The sequence below is a fragment of the Pituophis catenifer genome, unplaced genomic scaffold, assembly GCF_029215685.1.
Source record: "Pituophis catenifer annectens isolate HBS135680 unplaced genomic scaffold, rPitCat1.0.hap2 SCAF_9, whole genome shotgun sequence".
NCBI lineage: Eukaryota > Metazoa > Chordata > Lepidosauria > Squamata > Colubridae > Pituophis > Pituophis catenifer.
The window spans coordinates 27,063,801-27,075,687 of record NW_027256889.1 but is presented as its reverse complement, the minus strand read 5'-3'; the positions used below and the strand labels follow the sequence as shown (position 1 = coordinate 27,075,687).

Below are 11,887 nucleotides of genomic sequence, written 5' to 3'. Positions count from 1 at the left end.
ACTAGGGATTCAAACCGCTGAACTGCCGACTTTTTGATTGACAAGCTCAGCATCTAGGCCACTGAGCCACCGCATCCCACCACTTTAACTAGCTCGTTAAAAAAATTGCACTTTGCCCTTTCATCTTTCCAAGTCATTTCAGACCTGGGTGGAGGATCCATGACTTTTCTTGGCTGATGATAAGAAAAGGAAGCAGTGCCCGGGCAGGATAAATTACTTTACACTCTTGCTGACTTATGTTCCTATTGAAACTTCCTTTCAAAGAATAGAGTGTCTCCTCCCAGCTGGAGACAATAATAGTATACTTTAAAAAAAAACCCCTCTGCTATTCACCTCTGGATAATTAAAGTTCCTGCTCTTTTTTATATTTCCAAGGACTTGATTGTTTCAAGAATAAACAGCTTTTGTCTATATACACATACGTATATGCAGCGTGTGCACCGAGGAGAGTGAGTTTGTTATTTTGTTCTCTGTGGAGACACACTCTGTGCTTGGCACCTCTGCCATGGCCCTGGTGAGGTTCAAGGAACTGGGGGAAGATGAATTGAACTTAGAAGAGGAGAACCTAGACAGTGTCAAGGCCTTGACAACAAAGTTGAAGCTACAGACACGGCGCCCATCTTATCTGGAGTGGAAGGCCCATGTGCAAAGTCCCTCCTGGAGAAATGGGCTGCAGGCTGGAGCTCTGAAGACCCACCTGGAGAAGCAGGGTGAAGAGGCAGTAGAAGAAGAGAATCAGGCCCAGGGACCCTTGAAGTCTGTTTGTGGATTCCCCACCATTGGTATGGCCTTTGAATGGCTTCGGATGGAACTGGTAAGTAGTTCTTTGGGTCTCAGGAGAAGTTGGTCTAAAAGAGTCAGAAACTCAAATAGTTCTACCAGGAAGCTACATTATAATTAATGTCAATAAAATCTGCTGGAAGACAGGGCAGCAAAATCCTGGTTTTTCAATCTCCAGCCAGGAGCATCTGCTATTCATCCCTTTAACTTAATCTCTGCTGTTTTTTGGGCAGTGGGCTTCTGGAGAACATAGGCAGAGGAGAAAAACTGTTTAGGTCAGTATCTTTCAAGGACCACCTCCCAGCCAGGAGCTTTTTACAAGCTGTGCTTCTCTGCTTCTGCTCCAGCTGTAAGTGAGAAGTTAAGAGTCTTGTCTGAGAAGGACCAACATCTAGTTGAAGCCACAACAACATTGCACTGTGATGATGATGATGCCATGCCACAGGTGACATCATTGGCATGCTTGGTCTCCTCTGATTATCAGAAGTGGGAAGTGTTTGGCAGGGAAATGCTTTGAAACCTATTAAGTCCAATTTGGCACTGGTTTCCTTACCTGGTGCCCTCCAGACAAGTTGGGGCAAGTGGTTGGACATTTACAACTGAAAACTTTCAGGAATAGAGAGGACAGATCCTAATACTAAAGTGCTGTGTTTGAGATTGAGCCATTCTATGGTGACCGTGATAGATATACATCATTTCTTTTAGTTTTACTTCCAGCTTTTTGCCATCATAGTCCTAGCAAAGGAATGGCTTGCCAGGTTGAAGACAGTGTGTGCTTAGCACTACATTAGAATCTCTGGCTGCTTGTAAATTATTAGTTGGCACCACCAACGTCTTTTCTTCTGGAAGATCGTATGGCCATTGTTGACTAATTGCTAAATTGTTGACTAAATTGCTAAATTTTGCCTAGCAACTCTGAGGACGTGGCAGCAAATATTACCCAACATTGCTGAGGTCTTTTAAAACTGTTAAATATTTTAAATCTTGCTCAAATCTTTTTGTTTGTTTGTTTGTTTGTTTGTCCCCTCTTGAATCTTTGCTACTGTTGCATCTTACTATGATGTATTTTGGGTACATCTGCTGGTCAAGTAAACAAATGAATAAAGAAAAATAAGCACATAAAGACCCAAATAAATTTTCTAAAATGTGGCAATGTTCAGTGGGTAAGTAAATTGCAGTAATGTGAAACTCATCAGTTGTCTCTCAATACTGTATGTAGTCAGACTGCAGTCCCATATTTTAAGAAAAAGAAGGGGAGCAAGATATTTGAGCAATGGGGAGTCCGTGGCCATCCAGGACATTTCCCCAGCAATTTTAGCCAGTTTATTTAGACAGTTTATACATTTCAGTTTATTACAGTTCTAGACCAATAGAAGCAGAGTGCTCTGTGAAGATAAATAGATTTAGAATGTAAAACCTACCATAGAGTAGAGTAGAGTAATTTGGAAGGGACCTTGGAGATCTTCTAGTCCAACCCCCTGTTCAAGCAGGAGACTCTACATCAGGGCTGTCAAACTCCCAGCCCATGGGTCGGATGCGTCATGTGCTGGCCATACCCATGATCGGTTTAGCGAAGGGGGAAAAAGTCCCAATATGTCACGTGACGCCACCATGATGACATGAATTTGACACCCCTGCCCTATATCATTCGGGACAAAGATAGCTAGATAAATGGATAAAAAACAAAATAAAGTTTAAGATAAAGTTAAAATACTTTTCTAAAACAATCTAACTAACACCTCTGAATGAGATCCATGATGCAGTCTATATTAAATTATAATGTAGACACTAAAATTATATTCCATGTAATATTGTTTAAAATTCCAAAAAAAGTGTTAACATCTAGAATTTAGATGAATTACAGTTACATTTGGCTAACTCGTTGGATCTTCCCTATTTGTGCTGTAATAAGGGATACTTCATCTATCAGCAGGATTTGACATAGACTGAAATTGGGCGAACAAGATCTCTACTAATCATAGGTAGACAGAATCTGGTTCAGAATCTGCTCCATAAAAGGAACAACGAAGAAGAACATTTTCTGCAGTTTCCAAGTCTTTGGAATCATAGGCACAAAGCCTTTCAGCCAATGGTACTTTTTATATTTACTATACAAGACTACAGAGGGGAGAGCATGGTGTCAGGCAATAGAGAAAGCTTTCCAATGGCTGGGTGTTTCTAGCTATGTAAGGTAGCTGGCAGCAGAGACAATATATCTGTTGTGAGCTGATAACAGGAAAGTGGGGACCTTTCCTAGAGTTTAGCTCAGGAATCACTTTCTGGGAGCAGAGTCACCCTGTCTTAAAAAGTCAACTCTCCTTGGAGATTATACATCAACCCCTGGTGATTAAATGTATAAAGGTAAAGGTTCCCCTTGCACATATTTGCTAGTTGTTCCCGACTCTAGGGGGTGGTGCTCATCTACGTTCAAAGCTGAAGAGCTAGCGCTGTCCAAAGACATCTCTGTGGCCATGTGGCCGGCATGACTAAAGGCCAAAGGCGCACAGAATGCTATTACCTTCCCACCAAAGGTGGTCCCTATTTTTCTACTTGTATTTTTGATGTGCTTTTGAACTGCTAGGTTGGCAGAAGCTGGGATAAGTCATGGGAGCTCACTCTGTTAGGCGGCACTAGGGATTAAATGTATAGTTCTCTGTAATTTTCTTAACCTACAGTCATGTTTCTCAACACTGCCAGCTTTCACATGTGTTCCAGGATTCTAGGAGTTCAAGTCTTAAAGTGACCAAGGTTGGGAACACTGCTGCAGTGAAAATGAAAGGGTGAATTTTGTTTTGAGTATTCTACTGTTCAAAGCAAAGTCAGCAGCTGAACTGGTGGGTGTTTATTACATTTGTGTTTGCTCTTCTGTGAACAGGTGTGTCTGCTGGGTCAGGAAAGGGAAGATAGGAGCTGCAATAATGCAATGAAAACTCTCTCCCTCTTTTTTATGTGCATTGTGAAACTTCAGTTGTGAAAGCCACTACCTTGGCATTTCTGGCCATACCCTCTTTGTGGGCTTAGCAGTTGTTCACCCTTCTGTCTGGAGATATTTTGTTAACCTCCTTCAGAGCAAGAAACCAGGTTGTTACCTGTCCTTAGAGGCTATCTTGGTAACCCTTGGCTCTGTTTGGCTGTTCATTGGCCTATCTGCCTTATGCCTAGTTGACTTTAAGCTGCTAAATGGATAGAAGTAAAACATATTTCTCTCTCCCTCCCTCTCCCTCCCTCCCTCTCCACCTCATCTACCTACCTGTTCTATCTACCTATCTCTCTGTGTCTCATCTGTCTCATCTGTCTATTTATATAACTGCCCAACTCAATGCATAAATGACTCCAGGAGGCTTACAAAATTTTTAAAAATCCATCATATAATAAAAATTCATAAAAAACCTTAACCTACCTCCCGTGGCGGCAACAACATAATTAAATCAGCCATTCGGTTGGTTCCATCGTTTTGTTTTAAATCAAATTGTAAAGTCTATTAATGAACTGCAAGTTGTTTTAATTTGTTGAATCTACAGGGGTCCAATAGAAGCATAGTAATGTGACGTGAACCATTTGTGTGCAATGACACCACGTTGCAGCCAGTGTTATTTGCTCTCCTTTGCAGTCCCAGAAACACCCTTGGATGTCTGCAGGGGAGACAAGTGAGATCATATCAGTTGTAGAATTTGATCATATGTGGGAGGACATCACAATGTGTGTAATGTCACTGGCTTTCCTGTCTCCTCCTTCTAGAACCCTGTGCTAGGATCCAGACAAGTTAGAATTCTTTCATCAGTGAAGTGTTGGATACTTCTGTCTTCAATTAAGACACATTCTGACCCAATTTTGAGTACTGGTTAAGGTGTTGACCTGGAAACTAGGAGACCATGAGTTCTCATCCTGCCTTAGGCATGAAAGCTGGTTGCATGACTTTGGGCCAGTCACACACTCACAATCCAGCCCACCTCACAGGGTTGTTGTTGCAGGGAAAATAGGAGGAGGACAAATTGTGGGGGCACCTACTATCTGGAACGAGCTCCCCCCAGAGATACGGAGGATCCCGGATCTGCGCACCTTCCGCCGTGCCTTAAAGACCTTACTATTTCACCAGACCGGCCTGGCCTAATTTTCCCCCTCTTTTATAAAGATTTTTAAAATTTTAAATATCTTTTAGTATTTATATATTCAATTTTAAATTGGTTTTAAAAGTTTGGGGTTTTAAATTTGTCGGGGCCAAAATTATTTAATTTGATTTTATTCTATTTTTTAAATTTTGTATTGTATGTGTTTTTATTGTTTGGCTGTGCACTGGCCTGAGTCCTTTGGGAGTAGGGCGGTATAGAAATCTAATAAAATGAAAAAAAAATGAAAAATTATTATGTAAAATTGAATCTGGGTCAGTGTTGGGTCCTGCCAGGTCTTGCCATCAAAGGCTGGAGTGGGTGAGGAGGTGACAAATGGGCAATATGATTGGGTGTATGAAATGACAGGTGATGAAGCCCAGAGAAGCCCAGAACCAGTTTGTACCAGAGGCACCAAGGCCATGCACCCTGGGAAAGGAATGTGAATTGCCCACAACATCTCAGTGTTCTCATAACATTTTGGCAAGCTCCAATTGACAAAACACAGACTGGTCACAGGGGGAACGGAGACAGGAATCTTTTCTGTATCTTTTTCATGCAGGGAAACCTTAGAGCTAGTCTGACTTTACCGCAATCAACTTCCTTCAATAAAAGAACCTTTTACTTCAACCTAATGGAGTCGAGGGTCTTTCTTTCCTAAGGGATCAGATTGGGGCAGGTCTGACAGTTGGTCAATGGATCCAGAGGTTTACTCTTCCAAGCTTTTGGACTCATGCTGGAGCCCATCTCCAGGGAATTTCTCTCTTCCATCTCTCTACTGGAATATTTGCTTTCGGCTTTTCTGTGAGTCATATTTATGTGATCCCTTCCTGTTACTTGATTGGTATGTTGATGGCTGGCAATTGGCTATTGTTTCCTTGTGCTGCAAAGTCTTTAGCTCCTAAGTAGCTGATAAACTGGTGGTAAATCAGCACTCCTGTTAACTGATATGGGTTCTATTTCACGGGCTTCTTTTTTTTTTTAATTTGATTTATATGCTGCCCTTCTCCAGAGACTCAGGGCGGCTTACAGTGTGTTGAGCAATAGCCTTCATACTTTTGTATATTATATACAAAGTCAGCTTATTGCCCCCACAAACTGGGTCCTCAATTTACCTACCTTAGAAAGGATGGAAGGCTGAGTCAACCTTGAGTCTGGCAAGATTCGAACTTACTTTAATTTCATTTCCCTGGCCATCTTTGTACGTACTCGGCCAACAATCTTAGTAGCTGTGAAATTAAATGTATGCCCTCGTTCATTACAACGAGAGGCTACCAATGTTCAAGTCTCCTCATCTGACCATTGCTTGTGTTCTTGCAGTCTGGTGGTTGGTTCTTTCCCGTCTGTCCTATTTATTATTTATTATTATTTATTTATTTATTTTTATATGCCGCCTTTCTCCGGAGACTCAGGGCGGCTTACAATGCGTTAAGCAATAGCCTTCATACTTTTGTATATTTTATACAAAGTCAGCTTATTGCCCCCACAAACTGGGTCCTCATTTTACCCACCTTAGAAAGGATGGAAGGCTGAGTCAACCTTGAGCCTGGTGAGAATTGAACTTACAGTAATTGCAGGCAGCTGGATGTTAAATGCTGCCTTAGTAGGAGGCATTAGCCTCCTACGCCACTCAGGCTCTACATAGTCCCAAGGGCAATCCATGCAGGGGATCCGGTAGATTTGGTAGATTTGCCTTCATTCATGGGTATTATGTAAATTTTCTGCCTTATTTATAAAAATAATAAAGGCAGGATAAAAATCTAATGAATAAATAAATTTGATGTCAGGCCAATTCTCTCTTGTTTCAGAGGAAGATGCAGGCCCTGGACCACCAGTTGGCACGGCAGCTGATGCGGCTGCGGGCCCAGATCCATCAGCTGAAAGTGGAGCAGGCGTGCCATCGCCACAAAGAGATGCTGGATGATGCCACCTTTGAACTGGAGGGCTGTGAGGAGGACTCGGACCTGCTCTGCAACATTCCCCCCAAGATGGCCTTTCTCTTGTCTACCCCTCTCAAGCACATTGGAGTCACCCGCATGAATATAAACTCACGCCGCTTCTCCTTGTGCTGATGGACCTTCAACCCATTGCATGCTTGCTCGGCGCTTGTGGCTGTTGGCAACCAGGAAGTATCTTGGCTCCCATTGCCTGCATTTATAGATTTTGCACCCATGTAGAGCAACCCATGTCTCGCCTGGCTGATCTGCTCTGGGCTCACAAACATACCTGGACTGCAGTGGTGAAATCTAAAATTTGTTACTACTAGTTCTGTGGGCATGGCTTGAGGGGCGGGGAATGTGACTGGGTGGCCATGGCCGGTGAAGAGGTTGTAAAAAATGCTTTCAAAAGGCTCTGACGATCCCAGCTGAGTTGCCTGATTGGCAGAGGCTTTTTTTCTTTTAAAAGCCTCTGCCGATCAGGCAACTCAGCTTGGATCGTCAGAGGCTTTTAAAAGAAAAAAAAGTCTCTGCCAATCAGGCAACTCAGCTTCGATCGTCAGAGGCTTTAAAAGAAAAAAGTCTGAATAGGTTGTAGAAAAAATGCTTTTAAAAGCCTTTGATGATCCCAGCTAAGCCGCACGTTCATCAGAGGATTTTAAAAGCATTTTTTCGGCCGAAGGGAAAAAATGCTTTTAAAAATTAAAAAAAAAGCCTCTGATGATCACGTGGCTCAGCTTGGCATGGGGGGGGCAGGGATTTTTGCTAACGGTTCTCTGAACCACTCGCCTCCATCGTTACCGGATCAGGCGATCCGGTCCGAACCGGGAGCATTTCACCCCTGCTGGACTGGCAATCAGAGAGGTGAGATGGTAGACAAAATACATCCTCCTAGTAGAAAGTACCCTGTTTTCCCCAAAATAAGACATCCCCTGATAATAAACCCAATTGGACTTTTGAGCACATGGCAATAAGGCCAAGCGCTTATTTCAGGGTTCAAAAAAATATAAGACAGGGTCTTATTTTCGGGGAAACATGGTAGGGAAGTCTAGAGAACTGCCTGGGGCAGCCTTTCTTCGGGTGAAGCACCTCTCAGGGAGGGAAGTTTTGTTACTTAGAAAAAGGAGATGAAAAGTAGGGAGCAATATGGAACAAGAGGGACAATGAGTACCCTTTTGGTGATTCACAGGCCTAAGCAGGGTCTGTCGGAGAACAAACTGCAGGTTCAGAGAAGGGCCAGCCCAAAGTTTAGCCAGCAATGCATGCAAAAAAGGGGCAGGGTTCACAAGCTGCATCTCGACTTTTTTGGCCTCCTCTCCCTTAAGGTCTTCTATGCTGTGGCTTTCTGGACTGTCCTGTGGTCCTGGCCAAGGATGCAGGAGGGGCAATGACCTCAAGGGAATTTTTTTTTGCTGGTTGATGTGTCCCTTTTACTTGGAAGGCTGATCACTCTTTGGCTGCCCCTCATTTATTTTGCCCACTTATGTTTTAAAAGCTTGCTAATTTTTATTACATGTCAGGCTTTGAGAAGCTCCGATAAGTTAAACACTTCAAAAAGAAGCAATAAAAGGCACATCACTTGAGCATTGTGTGTTGTTTATGAATGTGTACCTTTGCACTCTGCCTCAGCCCAGCTTCACCTCAGCTTTAGACCGGTTGGGCTTTCCAAGAGCTTTTCCCCTTTCCTCTCTGTTTACAAATTCTAAAATGGAGCAAGAAATGAGCACCAACTGCCCCCAGTTCAGAGCAGCTGTATCTTTCTCTGATTGCATTCTAATTGTGCAAGCTGTTCTTTTTAGGGGGTGAGAATGGCACTCAGTCCATGTCCCAGGGAGCACAACAATCATCCCTGCTTTAATGCCTTGGGTACAGGGACTGTACGTTGCAACAGCCAAGAGTCTCATGCTATGTGAGTACAGGTAGGCCTTGACTTATGACTGGTTCCTTAGCGACCATTCAAAGTTATGACCTACCTGCCAAAAGGCAGTGATGACCCAGTTCCAAAGTTCCCATGGTTGCCCCCTACCCTAGAAGTCATGTGACCACACTTCAGGCACTTGGCAACACTGTCCATTTATAGCTGTTCGTAGCAACCACGCTTTATGATGATTTTGCTGAAAACTGAAAATTACTGCCAGTTTTTGGTGGAGCAGCGGACTAAAGCGCTGTTAAATAGCACTTAGCTGCCAGCTGCCTGCAATTACTGCAAGTTCAAATCTCACCAGGCTGTTGTTCCCACCACCCATCTCCTTCCACTTATGACTGTATGACTGTAATTTTCTTGCTTGTATCCTTACGATTTCTATTGATATTGTTTCCTGATTGCTTATTTGTACCCTATGACTATCATTAAGTGTTGTACCTTATGATTCTTGATGAACGTATCTTTTCTTTTAGGTACACTGAGAGTTTATGCACGAAGACAAATTCCTTGTGTGTCCAATCACACTTGGCCAATAAAAAAAAGAATTCTATTATAAAATATTTTATATTGTATTATAAAATCAATATCATTGAACATTTCTTTGTTATTTCAACAAATTATCATTGGTAATTTCACAGAGCTTATTAGTTAGTACCTATAGGAATCTTTAAGACAGTTCAAATGTTCCTGTTGGTAATGGGGTCATACATTATTATCCAAAGAAAAACCACTTTTATCCAATTTTGGGTGATTTCTTCTTTGGGAAACATTGCTGTAAAGGGTATTTCCTCTGTTCAGTGACTTTTCTTCCAACATGATGCATGTGCACATGTTAACATACCTCCATCAACACACCACATCCTTCTCGGCCCTGCCCTTGCCATTTTTAACAGTGTACAACCAGTGCTCTTGTGGTTACATTAGCAAGCTTGGCACAATTAATAAAATACATGAAAAGAAACTCCAGAGATCATGATTCTGTTGCTCTTTGTAATCTCTGCTCACTTCTACTTTTCTTGCCTTGGCAATATTCTTTATTAGCAATCTTTATTATGGTTTATTAACCAGCAGGAAGCAAATGTAACCATGCGGTAAATGTAACTCTGGATTAATGCTTTTCAACTTTGGAAATTTAAGACATGTGAATTTCAATGTCCATAATTCCCCAGCCAGTAGGGGTTAAACCTATAGGTTTAAAATAAATAAATAAAAAGAGTACATAGAAGAACTTTCAACTAAAAGGAATATTTGGAACAGAAAAGGCTAAGATGAATGAGTTACAATAAAACAAGAATCCCCTTAAAAATGAAACCAAAAAATTCAGAGGGAAATCAAGAAAAAAAAATTTAAGGACTGCAGATTTCACTTACAAATCAGCCTCTGACAAACCCAGCAGTTTCTGTGGGTTTGATTAACTGGATCCACAGAAAACAAAGCATAAACTCCACTGAAAAGACTAAGACAAAAATCCGTCCAAAACTTAAAGTTGAGAACAAGCCATGTTTGGCTAACCATGAAGAACTGAGTTCAGCTGCTCTTAGTGATGATCATAAAGATTATTTTATATGCATCCATACAAAACCAAGCTAAATTGCCCATAATCTCAAGATTAATGTCCAAAAGGAGGAAATGCTTTGCAAGGTTGCCATCAGGCATTGTTCTTGTCACTAGACCTGAAAAGGAAAAAGTTCACGCAAGAGCAACCAAATTGATGAAATTGGAGTAGGCAAATAGAAGAGAGGGGATAGAGGCTTGGAACAACGTGTGTGGAATGCAAAATATGGAAAAAGCCATTCTTCCTCCTTTTTCACAATATTAGTACTCCATCAAAGTGAAACATCAGCAGATTCACCACTATTCAAAGGAAGAGATTTTTTCAAAATTCAAGGCAGAGTTAATTTATGCCATCAGATATGGTGACCATCCTTGGCGTATCCATAACTAAAGAAGAATTGGACAAATTCATGAAGAATCAGGCCATCCGTAGCTACTATCCTTAATCATGGCACCTTCTTGAAAGTAGTTGTTGTTAGTCATGAAGTCGTGTCCAACCCATTGCGACTCCATGGACAGAAAGATTGTCCAAGGGCCACCATCAGAAAGCTGTTGGACAGCATTATGTGGTTTGTTGTGTGGATGTTTGGGTGGTTTAGGGGTGGGGAACTTGTGGTGGGTGGGTGGGGGGTGTTTGGGGATTGTTATGTATGTTGGGCCTGGTCTTTGGCTGTTAAGTGTATTTCGTTGTATGGGTATACTGTGTATATACGTACAATGACAATAAAGTTATTATTATTTTTCCAGGTTGATGTCAGCATGTCTCATTTTTCCAGGTCCAGTAGAAGAGCAATTCCTTAAACTGTTTCCTGGCTAGTTGAGAAAGGAGAATCACTAGCTCTCTAGTGATTCTTTGTGAGGAAAATCAAGCCAAGAGAAAGCAATGAGAATATGAGATCCCTTTGGACCCAATCTGGAGCATGGAGCCCTCTGACATTTAAATGAATGTCTGGAAGCATTCCTGAAACATCCTTTGAATCCGTACTGTCTCTGTCTTCTTCCCAGTGTAATGGTTCCCAGAGTTCAAAAGGCACAAAGCCTTTGTCAAGGCTGCACACCTTGTGGCTCAGAAGATCCATAGGGGGCCAGCTGCAAGATTCAGCTATAGAACTACAAAAAGCAGGGGGTTGAGGCTGGCAGGAAACTTTTGGGGTTTGTGAACTGCTTTAGAACTTTTTGTGGTCAAACAAGTGCTACAAACACATTTCTGGTGCTGCCTCTGCAGAGATCTTAGAGGGCAGGAAATCAGCAGGAAAGGTGGCAAGAAAGAGAGAGAGAGAGAGAGAGAGAAAGGAGAGAGAAGTGAAGAAATCTTTGATCTTCTCGTCTGCAGTTCTGTCTCTGTCTAAACAGTTAATGTGGATTAACTCTGTAGTGTGATGAGGAAGACCTTTCCCTCCCTTTCAAATTGTGGGAACCAAGGAGAAACTGGTTTCTTCCACCCCGACTAAAAGTAAGTAATGGAGAAGAACTGAGAGAAGGCTGACTTCCAGACCCAAGAGTAGGGCAGGGCAACTGTCAGGGTTCTGACGGATGCCCTAATTAAATCATGATTTAATTAGGGCATTGGTCACAACCCTGACAGC

General features: G+C 42.1%; 1 protein-coding gene across 1 annotated transcript; it reads left to right on the top strand.

Annotated features, from left to right (window-relative positions):
- The first annotated feature begins 505 nt into the window (after positions 1 to 505).
- Positions 506 to 6,958, top strand: FAM167B (family with sequence similarity 167 member B). Its single transcript, XM_070949876.1, has 2 exons — positions 506 to 814; positions 6,695 to 6,958. Exons 1-2 carry the CDS (start codon positions 506 to 508, stop codon positions 6,956 to 6,958), a joined length of 573 nt encoding a protein of 190 aa, XP_070805977.1.
- Positions 6,959 to 11,887: the final 4,929 nt, after the last annotated feature.

Bases quoted from the DNA above. Each gene is read 5' to 3' on its own strand.
- FAM167B (XM_070949876.1), top strand. From the start codon at position 506: ATGGCCCTGGTGAGGTTCAAGGAACTGGGGGAAGATGAATTGAACTTA. The intron at 815-6,694 runs GTAAGTAGTTCT...CTCTTGTTTCAG, and splicing joins AATGGCTTCGGATGGAACTG to AGGAAGATGCAGGCCCTGGA.